The following is a 20,467-nucleotide window of genomic DNA, read 5'->3' on the forward strand; positions in this document are numbered from 1 at the left end:
ACAAAAAATAAGCGCTTTTTGAGCACTCAAAAAATAATTTTAAACACTACATTAACAAAATGCAAAATAATTTTCAAAGACTTTACATGATCATGATAAAATAACTAGTTTCTGACAAAGAATTCTTTTCTTGATTATATTAGCCATTATAAAATGATTAAGAGATTTTTCGGTTCGATATCAGAGGGTGGAAAATGAAGCCTGAAATTGAGAATATCTTGCAAAATGCAGCAGAGTTGCACATGAGAAAGCAATAATCTCACCGAACCCAGCTCAGTAGACGCACATGCGGACTCTCAAGTATTTCATCAAACATGTAAAATGATTAGCACTTTCATACGCTTATGGGCCGACGGTACGCCAAAACAGAATGTAGTCGAATGAATTGTGAAAACCTTGATAGAACAATGCGAAAAGCAGCCTTTTTCATAATACGTGGCGAAAATCGACACGGTAAAGAAAAAATTCTTATTTTCGAAACGGGATAATTAATCACTTTTTAAAAACACCCAACGAAAAAAGCACCTTTAAAAGTCGAAAATAAGCACCTTTAAGCACTTTTTAAAAACGCTATGCACCATGATAATGTTTTTACTCTGATATTCAACTTCCGCTATGACAAATCTAGCAAAAATCGTTAAAGTTGGCAGCTTTAAATCAATCTGTATGTCTTACGGCAGTAAGTGTTTTTTAATATTGCATAAAAAGGTTTAATAAAAAAGGAGTAGGGTCAGAAACGTAATCGTGATTGTTCAGAGGACGTTTAGAATCTTATAATTTGTATCATTTAACAATGAGCTGACCTGATAATTTTAGCTAGTGATAATTTAATCCAAGAGCGAGTGATGTAGAAAGAACCGATTTTTAACCTTTTTGATAACGATGGTAATTATTGCATTAAAAGTATAAATAAATTATGAAATATAATTCAATAATAATTTATTCAATTGAAAAACAAAAATTTTAAAAAATTCGTAAAAATGAAAGCAGTTAGTTGCATTGCAGTAGCTCGGCAAATGCTGTCCTAAGACCAGGCCACGAGATGTAATCAAGTTCTCCTTCTTGTTGGCATGGTTTAAAAATGATATTTGCATGAATTTTTCAAATTTAAATGCGTGTCGAATTGTAATTCTTTTCTCTAAAACTTCTAGAATAAATTTCTTACCAAAGAAACATTGACAAAACTTACTAGGTGGTGGAGCAAACAGAGATTCTGAAGCTCCAAAGAGGGATGGCCCAGGGGCCGTTGCCAGAGGAAGACTAGGTGACGATAAAGATCCTGCTGGCGGCAAGGGAGGTGCGAACATTACGTGGTGGCCAGCAGCCGGATTAAGAGCAGACGATGACGAGGAATGATTGCTGAATGGAGAACTGTGATGACTATTGGGCAGGGAAGGTGCCAGAGGAAGGATACTGGGCACTGGTGAGCTGATTCGCCCAGTCGCAGGTGGAGTAAAGTGAGATTGTGGATTCGTAAGAACAGTAGTAACACTTGGACTGTAATTAAAAGAAGAAGAAAAAATCAGTCATAAACGAATTTAGATGAAGCTACACTGTAAGAAGTGTTAGTGTATCTTAACGCCAAAAATGGTGGCAACTACTTTGCATCATAAGTGTTATTGTGAAACATTAAAGATAATCAAGAACAGGTCTTGATGTTGCAATCAAACATGAATAACAGGTCTTGGTATTACAATCAAACACCAAGAACAGGTCTTGGTGTTGCTAAACACCAGGAATGCTCATTTACTTTGCTTTTTACACCACCATTTTTGATGTTCTGTAAAACTAAATTTTAAAATCTCTAATAAAACACAAAAGTGCCAGTAAAGTTAAACGGCACAGTTAAAAATAAGAATAGTTATTTTAAGATGCAAAACAACATTAGTTCTTATAAAATTAGTTTGTAAATCTTTACAAAGCAAACATATCAAAAAAAATATGAAAGCGATTTCGAACTAGGTTTTACACAAAAGAAGCAGAAATTTTTTTAAAATTATTTAATACAACTGTTTAATACAAATTATTTAATAAAATTATTTAATACATGCAATGTTTTGCTGCGGCGAACTTTTATTTTGTACATGCAGCGTGCAAGACAATAAAAAATTCACTTCATTTCATATTCTATTGTGAACAATCTACTAACAATACCCAAAGTTCGCCAAAATTGGGCGTTTTTGGAAGCGAAAATAATTTACGAGTAGCGTAAATGCTTATTGGTGTTAGATTTAACTACACTTTTTAAAGTACAGTATACTTTCGATATTTCAAAGTTGAAGGGTGGCTAAACAATTTTGAGATAGCGAGTTTTCAAGATAACAAGTTCAGAACTAAATATATTCTAAAAAGTAAATATATATATATATATATATATATATATATATATATATATATATATATATTCTAAAATATTACTTTTAAAAGTAGAGTCATGAAACATAAGAATAATTATCATTAAATATGTATGTAATGATAGTTCACAATAAGTATATACACCGAAGAGCCATTACATTATGACCACCCTGCTAATAACATGTAGGACCACCTTTAGCCCTCAAACTGCTAGCAACCGCAGTGGCATTGATTCCACAAAGTGCTGATAGGTAGTCTGAGGTATCTGGTACCAAGCGCTCACAAACTGGTCCTGCAATTCCCTCACATTACTAGGGGGTAGCGTGGTAGCACGAATTTGGTTTTCCAAGTAGAACCACAAATGCTCTATTGTATTAAGGTCAGGTGAATTTGGGGGCCAAGACATGACTTGAAAGTCACTGGATTGTTCCTCGAACTAATCCATGACGATTCGACACTTAGACATGGTGCATTATCCTGTTGGTAAACACCATCCCTCTCAGAAAAAACTGTAACCCTGAATGGGTGAACCCGGTCTGCAACTATGTTCAAGTAGCTTACAGACGTCAGGGATTGTTCTATGAGGATTATTGGTCCTAATGTGCCCCATGAAAACATTGTTCCTGGGCGAGTCCATTGTTATAGATGGAGGGTGGTCATAATTTAATGGCTCTTCGGTGTATACCACAATGATAATTTTATTTTTAAAAGTTAAGACAAAAATTATTATGCATCAAATAGAAAAGAATTAGTTTACAATAATTTTACATTGTGATTTTTCCGAAAAAATTCTATTTCGAAACAATTTCGACATTACAAGGTTTTGAGAAGATTCTCTTCGACATAAGAATTCAAATTAACATTAGGTGGATATGTAATGCCAAGGGAAAAAATAATTTTTTGATATAACAAGGTTTACGAGATATCGAGAGAATACTGTTTACATGAAAGCTCGATTTGATAGTTTAAAATAAAGTAATCCTTCGCACAATTTTTTGGATTGTTCAACTTCAAACTTGGTGAGGCACTGATTTTGACAGTGTTGAGTAATAATTTAGATATATAGTATTTATAAAAAATATTCACCTAGTCCAGGATGGTTTGGAAAATATAAGACTCGTCAAACTTCCAGATACTCCATAGGAAGAAGAAGATGATGATGTATGTGAACTTGTTACTGGTGCTGCTCCAAGGGCCGCACTGGACACTGGCGTCTCGTTTCTGGAACTACTACGACTGTGTCCGTTACTGCTACTCCGTCCTTCACGACTGAATTCTTTTGAAGATTGTCCGGACGTTCCTGTAAATAGATTTTAACACCCGTTTAAACAGATAATTGTGAAAAAAAATATCGCTTAGTGTGTACCAGTGAAAAAAAAAAATAAAACTTTAAAAATGTTGTTTAAATTAAGCAACTTTTAATTGAAGAGATTTTAAAGTATCATGATAACTTAGCGTAAAAAACAACAAATAAAAATCGCATAACTTAGGCATACGGTTGCTTCAGTATTATTAAGAAGTACTCTTTTCCGTGTCAAAGCTTCATTTTATTACCGAGACAAGTTCTTTCTGATAGTACTGAAACAGTCTGTTTTATGTGAATTAGTCTGTATGATTGTTTTTTCACGCTTAACTTTATTAATTAACAGAATTCTTTATTTATTCGGACATAATAACAACAGTTTGTAGTTAGGTATGAATCTACAAAAATATTACTGGTTTATAATTTCGCAATGCGTTATGAGTTAAACCAGAACTAAAACCATATTAAAACCGTTGCAATTTTTTTTCGAGGACAGAGTTTAGAGTAAAAAGACTGGCAATGAAAAATTCCTACTAGATCATTAAAATACTATAGTAATTCCTCTAGTCGTTGGAAACTACTTCCATGTTCCTAGGTCCCTTTCTACTAAAATCGGATCTCAATTTAAAATATGAATTCTCTATCTCTTTTTGCATCCATTAATTATCAATTATTCTGTAATGATAGAAAAGACAAAGAATTTTAAAACGAGAAGAGTTATATTTAAACACTCAATGCTTTCAATTTGCCGACCGGACTATGTGGGGCCAGGGAACTGGCCTAGCATCTGAAAGGTTCTGGATTCGAATCCCGGACAAGGCATGGATGTTTTTTTCACTCTCTGTACTATCTGTCCTTACCGTGGGAGCAACGCTGGCTCAACTAATATAGTTCCCCTGAAAAAGTGGCCGACAGTAGTGCCCTAATACGCCTGAATTGACGAAAAACTGCTTTCAATTAGGAGTGATCAAATATCTGCAACAAGGAAAAGCAATGATGTAATTGGATGCTCAGAAACATGCTAATTTTTTCCCAGCTAAGCGGGATCAGTGATATTATAACTCATTTAAATTGAACATGTAACACGATAATGCTTTTGCACACACATGGTTTCAATAAGAATAGTTTCATGGAGTAAGAAATATAGTGAATATAATTATTTACCTTGAGGAGCTGGTCCCAGCGACTGACTGAGTTGACTTAGACTGGAGATACTGCTATTGCTGTGCGAACTTTGACTATCACGACCAGAAGGAGGTACAACTTCTCTGCTGCTACTTGTGCCGGAAGCTGATATCGCAGTAGGACTCCACAATGTCTTTCCAGAACTTCGCGAATTGTCTTGAATAGTGATGGGTGAATTTACAGTTGGTCTTTGAGATGGATAATTGGGCCCTGTTGAATTCGTTGCAGATACTCGAGATGTATCAGTACTTTCTTTTGGTGCATCAAATGAAGTCTGAAGCTTCGAAGATGGCGGAGGAGTTCGTTTGTGATGATAATGAGTGGATTCACTGTAAGGATAAAATGGAGTGGTCTTATCTTTGCTAGAAGATGTAGGGTAAATATTATCTGGAACTGGTGGTTGGACCGTCTGTACTGTTTCAGGCTGATTTGGGGTGAGATCATGTGATGCAACTTTCACGGATGGTTCCGAATTGGGTAAAGTGTTCTCTCTTGTTTTCAAAGAGTTGGAATTCCCATAATTTTGATAGTTATTCAATTCGTTTTGTATTTTATACGGATGTGTCTCTTCAGCATTCCGTTTTGGCACAATATCTTGTTTGTAATGATTTTCTGGATATGATTTATAGTGATTATCTTGAGTTGGATAGTAATTTCTATTCTTCTCACTTGATGTCCTTGAGTGGTGGTAACCGGGGTGATTTTTATGAGAGTAGGAAGAATGTTCTGAAACGTGGCTAGAATTTTTATAATTGTCACTTACAGTGTTTTGATTAGTGCCAGATCTCGAATAATTTACGCTTCCTTTTTGGTAATACTCAGCATTTCCATATGCAATGTTAACTTCAGAATTCAGTTTTGACGGTGGTTCTGAGTAGTTTTTGTTGCTGTGGTGGTAATTGTAAGTCTTAGAACTAGTATGGATTGCACTATTCGTCGATTGCTTATCCCTGTAGCCGCTTATGTACTGTTCAGAATTAACTTTTAAGTTCCTCGAATTACTTACCGAGTGGGAATCGGAATAATTATTGTGATAAACATTATTACTTAAATGACTTTGTGGCACGTCTGTTTTATAAGTATTACAGTTGTAAGAATTTGTGGTACCAGCAGTTGACGAACTTACCGATTGATAATAATCATTTTTCTTATTTTCTGTAGGATAGTGGTACGAACTGTATTGCACTGGCTTCGTAGAATGACCTTGAGGTATTTCTGACTTAGGGTTTTGATAGTTATTTATCACTTGCTTAGAGTTCTCGTATGCGCTAGCTGGCAACACTCGTCTGCTCGATTTGTGCCGCGAATGCGATTTGTTTACAATAGATTGGTAATAAGTAGTTCGATTAGGAACCTTATTTTTGTTTACACTTGGATAAGGTTCACCGACTAACTTGCCTGTCGTTTTGTCAGTAGTGTTCCTGACAGGGTTTTCACTAGAATTTTGTGTTAAAAGCTCATTGGATTTGAAATTATAAACATTGTTAGCACTGGGCTTTTTGCACAACGTTTGTGGATCACAGGTTTTCTCATTTGTAAACGCTTGGCCAACGCAGTAGTTTACATCCGCAGTTCCGGTTTTATTTTCATACCGGTTTTCTACATAGTTTTCGTTTTTATAACCATCACAGGCAATGACATCTTTGGAATTTGATATCACTTCTTTTGATGAGGTGTTGGAGTATTTATTGATGATAGGCTGCTGCTGATGATGATGCTGATAGTAACTGTTCGACGATAATTTTTGATGGTGATACCTCTGGCTTTCCCGAGGTTCTTGATTAGGGTAAGAGTGCTTATTGTTCGAATACTGATTGGCAGAATAGCTGACAGTATAGTCAGAATACGAGGAACATATGGGGTAAGGAAGGGAATGGACAACGTCACTGTTTGAACCACGGGGGGACTTGACGACACTGTCGTAATTTTTGGAACTTAAAACAGGGCTGACTGTGTTCGATACAGCATTGGGTGATACGGGGAAGTCTTCTTGTCCTAGTAAAGAAGAGGGGAAAGGTACACCGCCGGCGGGTGAAGTGGATGAAGGCAAAGGTGTTGGGTTCGATGCCCCTATTTGGCTAGAAGCAGGGACTGTTGCTGGATTGGCTGCACTGGTTGGCGCCGTTACAGCAGCCACCGCCGCTGATGGTTCTGGTTGCTGAAGAGGTCCATTCTGGAGGGGTAAAAAGTGAGGAGAATTTTTCACAGGAAATGTTGGGCTGCCTTTGCTTCCAGAAGTTTGCGTAACATCTTCTGAAAAAAAAGAAAATACAAATAGAATGTTAATAAAAATTATTCACAAACAATATAATTAATATATTACAATAAGAATTCATTAAAGCAATTAAGTAAAGCATTTTTGTGGGATAATAGAACGAAGAGTTCGAAAAAATTAAATAATTAAAAATTATTTTTGTTCTCGAATATTTTAAAATATTCAATATTCTCAATATTCAATTCTCTCTAATAATTATTAAAGGAAAAAAAAATTGCGTGGTAATTTTTATACAGTTTAGGATATAGTTTCTCTAATTGTATGCCGCCATTTGCTAGTGAATTATAAATTAATTTTCAATTAATCAATGAGTCAACTTTTGGTTGGTTACGTCTCAATTTTTGGTGGGTAGTAACAAGATTTTGAATCTTTCTACATTATATAACTTGTGTACATAGTACATGCATTTTGCAATTTATATGGCATATTATCTCTCTGTGAAACATGATTTAGGTCTAAAAATTTTCAGCAAGCTATATGGTAGCCGTAATTACTATTTCAGATACAAAATAACATAAAGTAAAATAGATAAATAAATCATGGGAAAAGAACTATGAATTAAGAAGCAATTCGTGTCGAGAAAAAAGTCGTATCAGGAAAAGAAAAATAGGAAACATAAATGCTATTTAAATTGTTTGTTAGTAGTTACAAAATAGTATTTTATAAATTAGTTCATACAAATAAATATATATTTAATAAGAAATTAAAAAGGTCATATTAATAAAAAAAAAACGTAATTATAACTCACTTTTCACTTGCATTTTTCAATTTCCCGAATGATATTTAAATAAAATTTGATTATTATTTCATTAATAATTAATTTAAATAACTTCTTTCGAATAAAAAATGTAAGTACATCCCTCCAAAAAAAAAAAATTTAATGCGCCCCTGAAAAAACGTGTCTAAAGATTTGGTTTTTAAAAAGGGGATCGCAATATTTGCAGCTTTAGAAGACCCTGATTATGAATTTTATAAATTAATTTTCAGTCATATAAACATGATTATAAAATCATTGATCTCAATAGTTCATTAAAATAGTACGAGATGGCAGCACTAGGAGATTCAATTGCGTTCTGTAAATATGTTTTTCCACAATAACTTCATTTTACGGTTTCAGAAGTGAATAAATGTGACAATAATTATTTCAATTTGTATTGTATTTATTCCCCAAATATTAATTAACATAGTTGGCTCCTCTGTTTTATACATTAGACAATACATTTTAAGTTAATTTCTTATTTTTGATTTTTCTCAAATTAATGAACTTTCCCAATTAACGATTTTAACCAAAATTATGTGCATGGATATCGTTTAAGTTGTTTGTATTTAATTTTTAAAAAAAATTTATAATGAACAATTTTTTTTTTTTTAAATCTTGGAAAAATGACTAATAATATAGATAATTTTACGAATAATATATGTTAAGTTACCAATTTTCCTCGCTCTTTGTACACAAAAACGTGAATTTCTGGGATTTTTAGCAGCGAATTGATCTGGATCCGTTATTTATAAAATTAATGAAAGAAACATAATTTAATTACTTCAATAGATACATTTAACATACCTCAAATGAACATTGAGTTCGAATTTGTCGTTGTAAATTTTATTAAAAAAAAGATACATTTCAAGATTGTAGTCAGTTTCCACACAAGAAAAATTTTACGCTCGATTAAATTTTCACAAATATAAAAACAGTCATTCTCTACAGAATTAACAGAATAGGCTAAAAATTTATTTATTTAAGTTTAGTTTCTTATACGCTGATGAAAGGGCATTCATAAGAAAACCTTTTAATTGCTACAAGGTTTTTGAAAAATCTGTAAAGTGGCTTCACTGTCTCATAGGTATTAAAAGGGAAGAAAACTTTTACAGGGGAAAGTTGTTGTGCAGGAGGGCGAACTTGAAGTGATGCGATGCTATTGAAGTGTATATGTTACCGTAAACGACCGAAATCAAGAGAATGTCAACGTTCACCGGCGAATGTCAACAATCACATAGTCGCTTTGGTGTGAAAGTCCGAAATATTTGTCATATCCGATTTGATATTATTATATTTATTCCATATTTTAATATCTGCTGAGGATAGATTAGGAGAAACATCAGTATTCGAAGTACCGGACAAATGTATACCGGGCATTGGCACTTAACTAGACCTAGTATCAATTTCGGACATTTACTAAAGCGATTATGTGATTGTCAACATTCACCGGAAGTCAAAAACCAGCAATTTCGGTCATTCACAGTAACATATATAAAACTCTTGAATATTAGTAAACGCTTGAATGTAATATTAAAACTTCTGAATGTAAATATTTAATTGAAACATGCAGTATACATTTTAATACATTTAATTATATAAAGATTAGAGTTGGTAAAAATATCTCAGAAAGAGTGCTTCGAGCTTAACTACTTTTACAATTATCTAAAATATAATTAAAGATTTAATCAAAAGATCATTAAAAAAAGTAATTTTTCCCCGAAATGCTCTGTAATTCCTTAGGTAAAATTAAAATGCGGAAAAACCGTACTAGTTCACAACTTAAAAAATGTAGGAAAATAATGAGCCAGTAATGCTTATTAACAAATAATTTACTAAAAACAGAAATAGTTTACTAAGTAAAAAATATAGTGAAATAATTTGAGAACTTTTTGATTATTAACTTTATAACTATTTATTATTATTAATAACTTATTATAATTACTGATTATGATTATTAACTTAAAACTTATAATATGATTATTAACTTAAAACTTATAATATGATTATTAACTTAAAACTTATAATACGATTATTAACTTAAAACTTATAATATGATTATTAACTTTATATTATTAACTTTATAACTTTTGGTTTTGCCATTAATGCATTAATTTACTAAAAACAGAAATAGTTCACAAATTAAAAAATATAGGGCAATAAAGTGCCAGTAATGCCTCTATGCAAATAATTTACTAAAGACAAAAATAGTTTACAAATGAAAAAATATAGGAAAATAAAGTACCATTAACGCTTTACATGCAAATAATTTATTAAAAACAGAGATAGTTCACAAGTTAAAAAAATTTATGGAAATTTAGTGCCAGTAATGCGTATATAACAAATAATTTATTAAAAACAGAAACAGTTCGCAAATTAGAAAAATATAGGGAAATAAAAGTGCCAGTACATACAAAATAATTTACAAAAAATAAGAATAATGCTTGTCATTATTTCTTATTCAGAATTAATGTCAGCAGAATATTCGTTGGTCCCTAACAGGGTATTGTAAAATATTTTTATACAGAAAAAGACATCAGTAATCGATAACACGAGACACTTCAAGTTCTTAGATTCTTTTTCCCAGAAAAGAATTGTTTTGTTTCCTTATAAATTTCTAACTCCTCTCCAGACACAAGAAACCTCCCTCCCCCCTCCCGCATTTTATATGGGTGGCGGGAATGCAGTGCAAATCAGTAAGCTCTACAACACAAATCATTTGCATTTTATTGAAATATTGAAAACGGAATAAATCCGAACGATACGGCAGACAGAATAGATTGTTAGAACAAAAGAAAATAGATGTGTAAGAGAAAAAGAATAAAAATAAAAAATACGCCTTAGATCTGGAAAATACGGCCATACTATATTTCTAATATCAAAGATACACATGGACACGGTGAAAAAGTCGCTTGGAAAGAAAAGGAAATAGAATATTTTTTTTTTTCGTTCTCCCTCAACCCCGTCTCGGTATTTATCAAAAAGTACAGAAATACCGACACAAATAAAACAAGACCTGGAAAAAGAAAAAGAACATATATAGATATAGCGTGAAGAAGCAAGTAGCGTAAAAAGCGAGCGGAGCTAAGAATTTAAAACAACCGTTTTGTCAACATTTTATTGGTTGCTCCGCCTGTCGTTCAAATGGTTGCTTGTTGCCATAGTAACCATTACATTCTACATCTTTTTAAATGCATCTAGTGTTTCTCTTGAAGAGTGAAATATGTATATAAATATATTGGTATGTATATAAAAAGGAAACCCCACGGCGGCAGAGGTCGTTTTAATATATGGAAGGCCATTTGTTAAATCCGTCACAACAGTTTCAGAATTTTTATTTCCTTGCCTTCTTCGGCTTTTTAGGGTTACTAGTGCTTTTTTATTACTTTTTCAGTTTCTTTTTTCTTTAATGCTTCTTATTATCGCCAAGAACGCCAAAGTGTTTGATAACAGGTATGTTTATTAAATTATGAAAAATAAAAAAAAGGTGCAGGTGGCCTGGATTCATCGCAAAATCTAAGAATTTTTTCTTCAATAGCGAACATGTAAATTATTATTAGTTTCTAATAATTATTATTGAGTAGTTATTAATTAGTAATTTTTATTGGTGATCTATTTATTACAGTAACGAAAAGATTTAATATTGCGCTTATAAACAAATCTGAGAAAATGCAGATTAAGTACAGAAAAATCGCAATACCTGCTGTTTCCAAAGCTAAACGAAACTATGTAAATAGAACGCCTTATAAATTAAACTGACTAACTTTTTATTTTTTGGAATTGAATATAATCAATTAAAAATATCAGTAATTGAAAATATAAATAAAGTTTTGCTTACATAAAAAATAATAAAAAAAAATACAATAGGTAATACATTTATCTTAGTTTTTCTCATAAAAAATCTGTACGAACTTTTGAATCTGAGATATTCAGCTTCAGTGGAGTTTTTGACATTATTCATTATTTCTAAATGGCGGAATTTGGTACAAGAATTTGGTACTCGAGGAATTTGGTACAAGAAAATAACTCATTTTTTAATTATTATTTTTAGTGTACTTCTGACTGCGAAGAAGTGTAAGAATTTAGTGCAAGAATTTGACACAAATCGTCTGTGGGTAAATAGTGTAAAGAAAAGCTGCCAAAACAAATTGTCTTGATTTTCTTAATTACGATGGTGGCAGTGTTTAAGACACTGAGCTATCATTTATTAGTTTCGGGGTTCTAATCCCGATAGCTTATTGAGGAATATCCGATAACTGATTAACGCCTTAATCAAAGAAGATGATAAAATTTTTTATTATTGAAAGACGACAATGATAATATAGTTATAGTATCAACAATTAAAGTTTGTGTAGAGAATCAACAGAATTAAATGAGTTTCCCTAAAACATCAAAATATCGTTTAAGGTTTTAAAATTAACTTGATTTTTTGTTTCTTTCGTCTCAGTTTGAAAAATATATAAAGCCATATTAGAGCCAACTGAAATTAATACTGAATATGATAAAACAGATTGTATTTTTAAATAAATAATTAAAATTAAATCTTAAGCCAGAGATTAATGTGAAAACTATACCGTTCGTATGGTGAGTTTTGGAGAGAGAAAAATGTGTAAGATTAATTTAACAATAGAAAATTTAAAAAAAATATATAATCTAATAACATTTATTGCTTTAAAAGTGTTAGAGGCATTTGAAGTAAGCCACTGCATAAAATATATTCATTTTTACCAAAAAAGAGTTTACCATTTGTGGTATTTATTAATTAAAGTTGCAAGATTATGAGCATTTTTCCTAAATGAGTTCTCTAGCAAGAATTAAAACCTTTTCCACGTAGAAGGAAAGTTTTTAATGTATGAGTCGTAGGCTGCTTGAAACATCCGGCTACTCACATCGGATGTTTCTAAGCATTATTTTATTTTATAGCCGGAATTAAACATCTGTCCCAATTCTGAGTCAACAACTATTAATGTTCAACTCTGTAGTCTTGTAATTTTGAACACAACCTAGGAGACAAGGACACTCCTGGATTAAGCATTGGGAAAAACTAGCCTTTGTGGAGGACTTTTTAGATGGAACTAACCCGCATTTGCGTTTCATGGAGTGGAAAACCACGAAAACCTCCCAGGGTTAATCTGACTGCAAAGGAATCTAACCCATAATCCGTCTACCACTGGCGATATTTTACGTCAGTACTGTGGTTGGTGTGAGCCGGGTGCAGAATTTATATCAACTAGCCATCGCTGGGATTCGAACCTGGGTCACCTAGTTATATTTATAACTAGTATTTCTGCGAATACTATTTTTAAGAATTTTCTAATCAGCCTGTATTTTTCAGGGTCACTGGGAAAGAGTCTTCAGACTGATTAGAGAATATAAACTCCGATGCACAGTTAGACAGATTTAGTTTAAGCCGTTTGTAATGAGCTCACGGTACTGAAGGCTTATTGCAATGAAAATAAACGCTCATTAAAAATTATTCAATTCATGCTAGCTAAACACAATTACTTAATTCCACCATAGGATAAAAAAAAAAAAAAAAAAAAACATCGATTCCGACTAAAAAAATTCTTTCTAGCGAGTTTTAGCCAAAAATGGGAGAAAAAAAAGGAAATCGTTTGCCTTTCTTATCCGTTGCCAGCTACAAGAAACGTAATGTTGCCTGGAAGCTCGGTATACGTCACGTCTGTTTTCTCATTGGGTGCTCAGGGGCAGGAAACTGCATTTAGAGGATGTACTCGAATTCTTTATGTCACTAGATACAACTTTTCTGACAATTTTTCATCGATCCAGAAACTCAAAGGGAAGCACGCAAACATTCCCCGATAGCTTTTCGAACAGTTTTTTTTTAACCCGTTTTAAAAATTTTTTTTCTTCTTCTTCTTAAACCATTTTTTCCTCTTCTTTACTTCCCAGAAAGAGCTTTTTGCAAGTTTTTTTTCTTTCTTTTCTGCTTTTTCAGCTATCATTCTTTTCTGTTCTTTTTTTTCTTCATCTTTTGCTTTGATATCTTTTCTGCGTGTGCCAGTCAATTCCGCAGTAAGAAGGTTGGCAATGTATTTTATGAGATGTTTTTCGATACCAAGAAAGAAAAATCTTCCTTTCTTATTTCTTCACCCCCCCCCCCTTTTTTTTCCAACTCGAATATTTTGCGATTTAAGACCAGAAAAATGTACTTTTCAATTTTTTCTGAAGCTTTATAAGTAAAGGCGTCTATATAATCGTCTGACGATAGCAGCGGGATGTTTCGAAAGTAAATATTTCTCTGGAAAGATATTTATTTACATTCGAGATTATTTTTTAAAAATATATAATAAAAAAAAAGGTTTTAAATTAAAATAAATATTGTAGAAATCGAATCGAGTAGTTCAGATTGTTCACATTATCATAATAATAAATATGTTTTCTTCTTTAAAAAAACAATTTGTGTACAGTGTGCAAAATAAAAAACGGACCACCATGAATAACTTTTGATCTAATGATCGGATCTTCACATTCTAGGACTCAATCTTAATGGTTCGAAGGAGTGATCTCAAATATGCTAATTAATTAGTGCAGACAATATTTTAAGCTATGAAATCAGATACAAAAACGTACTTTCTCTAAATAAAGACACCTTTTCTTCGACAGATTCGGATTTCTGACCCCAAAATATAGGGTGTAGCCACAATCCGGGAAACATGGTCCCAATAGTTTTGTCAGGAAAGCGGCTCAAAGTTTGGACCCTTTGATGTTAATTTTAGTTTTTTCGTATTTCGCCATATCTCGAAATTTTTTTAAGTGAATTGTATATAATTTTAAAATTCTCTTAACCACAGATAATTCCATGCAAAAAAAAAATTTTAGTGAGTATTTATTATTTTATTTAATAATAGTCTAAATACTTTTGAATTGCAAGTTATACTGCTTTTTACATCATTTTAAAGAATGCAACTTTAAATGACTAAATAAAAAATTTGAGCATAATCAATCGTAATCAGCATTACAAAACTATGACTTCATAACAAATAGAAGCATAGCGGAAACTATTTGCTGCACACTATTGCAGATAATATTTATTCACAGCCATTTATTAAGATGAAAATAGTAATTAAGGTCGGACGAATTTTTCAAGGAAGCAATTTGTCCACTTAAAAAGATGCGATCAGCTAAAACGGAAAACTAAATTTGCCAAAATAATTTTCAACACTTTAGAATCACGTGCGCCAAATATTACACGTGATATTCTTCTTAATAAGCCTCTGGCAGCTTCAAACGGTAATAAATTAAGGAAAATGCAAGCAATAATAAAAAAACCCGAGGAAAATAAAAAATATCGTCATGAAATCGGATCACGTTTAAGTCCATTAACGTCAGATAGCATTAAATTTATAGCTATTTTTCCCCAACGTATCTTCAACACGATTTCTCACGTTCTTAAATTGATTTGATTGTTCTAACGAGAAAAAAAAAAAATAACGAAAGAAATTATGCTTTCATTATTTTATTTGTTTCCTTCATTCTTTTACTTGCTAGCTAACAATGCGACGAAATGCCGCGAGTCAATTTTCTTTTCTTCGGCAGGATAAATAGACGAAAGGGGGGGGGGAACTAATTTGTAGGCGAAGTGTTTTTCCCACGCTCGCCAAACAAGCAATCGTGACAAACATTTATTGCTGCTTTGGTAAAAAAGATACAAATCTTCGTGAGTTAACATCATTTTGAACAATCTATTAAGTATTACACTAGTTTCAGGGAGAATTAGAATTAGGAGATTTAAATTAGGGAGTTTATTACAATTGAAACTATTGGATGTTAAAAGAATCTTGAATCAAAATACAATGCGTGTCAACGTTTTAAAGAACATTTAAATAAATGGCGTTTATTCGAATGGAGGGGAAAACAAAAGCCTTTTCATAAAAAGGGGAAGAAATTTTTTAATAAAATATTTTTATTTTTCTTCTTGAAAACAATACTAAAATATTGATATGGCATGCAAAATAGTTAAAATAAATTCATAATACTATTAAAAATAATATTTATGTAAAAACCTGTAAAAAAATATGGCAAAACTTTTAAATTAACTGAGCTATCTATTAAATATATTTTTAACGTTTTTTAAAATTACATTCCAATAAATCGTAATTTCAAAAAGCAATTATCTAATTAAAAAATTAAATCATAGTGGCAAATTTATATAAGTGATTTAAATTATTGTCAAGAAATTAGATTGCAGTGCTTCGAAAAGAGAACGAAAATACGAATTTTTATTAATAATCGATATTTAATTTTAAGTATTTAAACTAAATTACAATAAGTACAATAAAAGTACAATAAAAAATAAAATGTTCTTCCTTAAATTATGAAAATATTTCTTTATATAAAGTGAAACGTGGCTTCACTGCCGAATAGCTTACTAAGGGGTAGAAAAGTTCTACAGGGGCAAATTTATCTCATGTGATATCACGTGCACGTTGTATTCGTCTCCTGTGAAGGACTGTAAAGTAGCTTTACTGCTCGGTGTGTTTTATGAAGGTGGAACAACATTTACAGGGATAATTTACTTGAATTGTTGATTGCTAAATGGCTGCTGTATGCTTTGTATGCATACGATATCTAATACGGTAGTTAAGATGCATACTTGAAATAAATAAATAAAAAATCAATAAATAAAAGAAAAAAAAACTCGATTAAAATTTAAAAAAATAAATTAAAAAATATTTTAAATTAATTAAAGTAATAAAGTAATTAAAGTAAAATTATTTATAATTATTAAAATAATTACAATTAATAAAATGATTAAAATTAATGAAATAATTAAAATAAAAACTAATTAAAATCGAAATGAAAAATGTTCCACTTGAAAATTGGAAAACATTTAAATTTTGTTCTTGTTTTGTTTTGCATAAAGTTTGTGTAATTAAATTTGTACAGATAAATTTACAGGAGCTAATTCATCTCACTTGGAATTGAAGTGAAGGATTGTAAATTAGCTTCACTGCTCGTTGTGTTTTATGCAGGTTGAACAACATTTACTGAGATAATTTATTTGAATTGTTGATTGTTAAATGGTTGTTGTATGCTTTGTATGCATATGATATCTAATACGGTAGTTTAGATGCATACTTGAAATAAATAAAAGAAGAAGAAAACGGAATTAAAATTTAAAAAATAATAACAATTAAAAAGTATTTAAAGTTAATTAAAACAATAAAATAATTAAAATAAAATTAATTACAATTATAAAAATAGTTAAAATAAAGAAAGGGATAAAATTTTTCACTTGAAAATAGAAAAACATTTAAATTTTGATGTTGTTCTGTACTATATAAAGTCTTTGTTATTAAATTAGCATTTTCATTTTACAGTTTATATGAAGCACAGATGATAATGTAGATTTTTTTGTTGTTCCTCCTTGCCCAACAACAGTCTAAGTGAAATTTACAAAAACAAAGCGTCTTCGTTACATCTTTATAAACAGAAGTAATTAGCAAATTAAGTTTTCAGTGTTGTTTCAATAAGGATGAAATTTTGAAATTTCTCTAATTTTTTACTTTATCAACTGAAATAAAAGTATGAGTACGCCTGAATTTTATAAAAAAAAACTTAAGACATTAATCTTACAATACATAATGCATTTTTATAAGAATTAAGGAAACAAAAGTTTTATGAGAAGTTATTTAAATTATAAAAGAACCCATTATTTCCTTGAAATGACGTTTAAAACTAAATTAAACTAAACTTCTTTTTTCCACTTTATTGTTTTGTAAACAATAAAAAGAAGCCATTAAAAAGAAAGCGACAATCATCATATATTCTACAAGAGTGAAACTAAGCCTAAATGACCCCTTCTGCAGAATATAACTGTATTTACGACTCAAAGAAAACGAAGTAAATATGCATGACTGCTCACCTCTGATATCATAAAAGATATATCATTAATATTATTCTATGGAAATAAAAAAAAATAATTTAAAAAGATTGCAGGTTTGAAACGAATAATAAAAAATATGTTTTTCTAACAACAGACAACAAAACGTTCCTAACTGTCACGCACATCACGAAGCCTTATTGTTCATTCGAATGTGTTGCCACCACAAAAAATAAAAAACCATCTCCCAACCATGTAATAGTTTCATAATGATCAGCTACAAAAGAGGTAGAGGGTAGAATTTAAGATCGTCTGGACACATCTAAATCTCTCAATCCGGAAGAGTCTTTTATTTTCGGGGTTCTTTTTTATCTATTTATTATTTTTGCAGCTCTGTTTAAAATAGCCGGGTCAACAAAAAAGAATCTTTTTTTTTCTTCTCCCTTCTCACCACGGCTGTGAGTATTTTTATTTACTTCATTTCTTTTGCTCGATTTACCGCGGCATTGTGTTCTTGGCGGTAGAAAACGAGTCTATAAACTACGTAATCGTCTGCTAGAGTATTCTGGAGTGTTCTTTTTCTGAAAGAGCTTACGGTTAATAGATTCTGCTTTATTTTTATTGGCAGCCTCTCTTTTTTCACCACTTTTATTCTTTTTTTATTCTTTTACTCGCTGTTGGTTCTATTTGTTTTTATTACGATCTTAGTTAGATATAAACAGTGGTCGGAAAAACTACAATATTTTTGTAGTTTTATACAACTAAAGCTACTTTGTTACAAATGTCTACAACTACTTTAAGGAGACGATTTAACAATACTTTGAAGAGAAGGGAATAATTAAGAAATATTTATTCATGTTTGCATGAGACAGTTTGTTATTCCAAAACATTTTCTTTTCGAATTTGTTCATTTGATCTTCAACTTTTTCTGCCCTTCTCGTCAACGAATATTCAATTTAAGAAATGCGAAATTATCAAATACTTGAAATTTTTTTATTGTTTAATCTTCTTTATTTCCTCTAAAAAATTAAGTACATCGAAAATACATTCCGTTTCTTTAAAATAATAGCAATGTTTAACGAGTGTACATTCACATGTGAAAGTGTGATCAAAATGATTAGTTATCTAATTTTCGTATCAAATAGTTCAAATATTAGTTATACGTGATCCAAAACACGCAATTCCTGTTAACGCTCAGCTGCAGCCACAGGGTCATTTTCATTTCATGCATTTGCGGGCCAGAGAAGATTTGAACCCATCAAATTTGGAAACATTAGCTGTGTTAGAGCCGTGTTTCTTAACTAAATTATAGTTAAAAGTAGTTTCCAGGAATAGCTACAAACTATTGCTTTTCTTGTATCGCACTACTAGCTACACTACTTCTTCACAAAAATAGCTCACTACACTATAATGTACGAAAAAGAAGTATTTACTAAGTTTCACTACTCTAGTGCGTTATTTCCGATTATTTTATATCAATAATGCTTTAAAAATGCGTTATTTCCGACCACTATATATCAATAATGCTTTAAAAAATGCGTTATTTTCGACCATTAGATATCAATAATGCTTTGAAAGATAGGTTATTTTCGACCACTAGATATCAATAATGCTTTAAAAGATATGCTATTTTCGACCACTAGATATCAACAATGCTTTAAAAGATACGTTATTTCCGACCACTATATATCAATAATGCTTTAAAAAATGCGTTATTTTCGACCATTAGATATCAATAATTCTTTAAAAGATAGGCTATTTTCGACCACTAGATATCAACAATGCTTTAAAAGATACGTTATTTCCGACCACTAGATATCAATAATGCTTTAAAAGATGTGTTATTTACGACCACTAGATATCGATAATGCTTTAAAAGATAAGTTCTCAGCGTGAATGAAAGTTTTCATTTTGGTGAATATTAAAATAATATATTGATATCTTATTTTAATATTATAATATTTCACTCTAAATTTGTCTGGCGTAATTATTTTACTATAGTTTTCAACACAATTAAATGTTTATAGAACATACTTTAAACAGCTTTTTAATAAAATTTTATAATGTGAAGGGATGATATAACGTTTAAAAGGATCTTTTAAAATTAGCAAAAATATTTAAATTAATTTAAATTAATCGCTTTTAAATTAACGAAAAATCTGAATCATATTACACAAAAAATAGTAGGAAAAGTTGAAACGCAGAAAAGGAAGTTCAAAACTCCAACATAAATCATCCAAAATAAAGGAAAATACGTCATTTATACAATAAAGAACTAATGGCTGTTTTGAAATACATTTAATAAGAAATGAAAAACTACATTATGCATTGACTAAGAAATGAGTTATTTTCAAAACTGTTTTATCATTGTGCCAGTATTAAACTTTATAATCTTAAACGAAATTGACGGTTACTTCTGACTTTTTGCAAAATGTTCAATTTTGTTCTTTTGATTTTGAGCAAAATCACAATTGATATTTTTTATTTCCATAAATACACAACTTTTTTCTTCATGGTGCTTTCAAAAGAACTATTTTTCTCTTTCTCAAAAAGGGATTTAACTGATTTCAAAACATTCCATTATAATGCAAGGAAAACTTTTGAAAAATTAGAGTTTTATTGCTTTAAAATTTAAGAAAAAATCATTATTTTTTTAACTAACAAAATGAATTAATAGTTTTGGGAATCCAATAAAACCGAATTTAATTCAACTGATTCGATTTCTATTTTTCTGAACGAGACTAT

The 20,467-nt window shown here is 30.9% G+C and overlaps 1 protein-coding gene across 4 annotated transcripts in view; it reads right to left on the reverse strand.

The window, feature by feature from the left end:
- The window catches only part of LOC107445627 (uncharacterized), a 626,385-nt gene that overhangs the window by 15,016 nt on the left and 590,902 nt on the right, over positions 1-20,467 (reverse strand). For all 4 annotated transcript variants that reach the window (XM_071177173.2, XM_071177172.2, XM_071177174.2 and 1 more), the window contains 3 exons: positions 4,823-7,096; positions 3,442-3,655; positions 1,190-1,497 (listed from right to left, as the gene is read on the reverse strand). In XM_071177173.2, the coding sequence (XP_071033274.2) occupies positions 1,190-1,497; positions 3,442-3,655; positions 4,823-7,096 (2,796 nt within the window). The remainder of the gene's footprint in view (positions 1-1,189; positions 1,498-3,441; positions 3,656-4,822; positions 7,097-20,467) is intronic.

This window comes from Parasteatoda tepidariorum, chromosome 2, assembly GCF_982258835.1.
Source record: "Parasteatoda tepidariorum strain Cologne lab strain chromosome 2, Ptep-v5.0, whole genome shotgun sequence".
Taxonomy (NCBI): domain Eukaryota; kingdom Metazoa; phylum Arthropoda; class Arachnida; order Araneae; family Theridiidae; genus Parasteatoda; species Parasteatoda tepidariorum.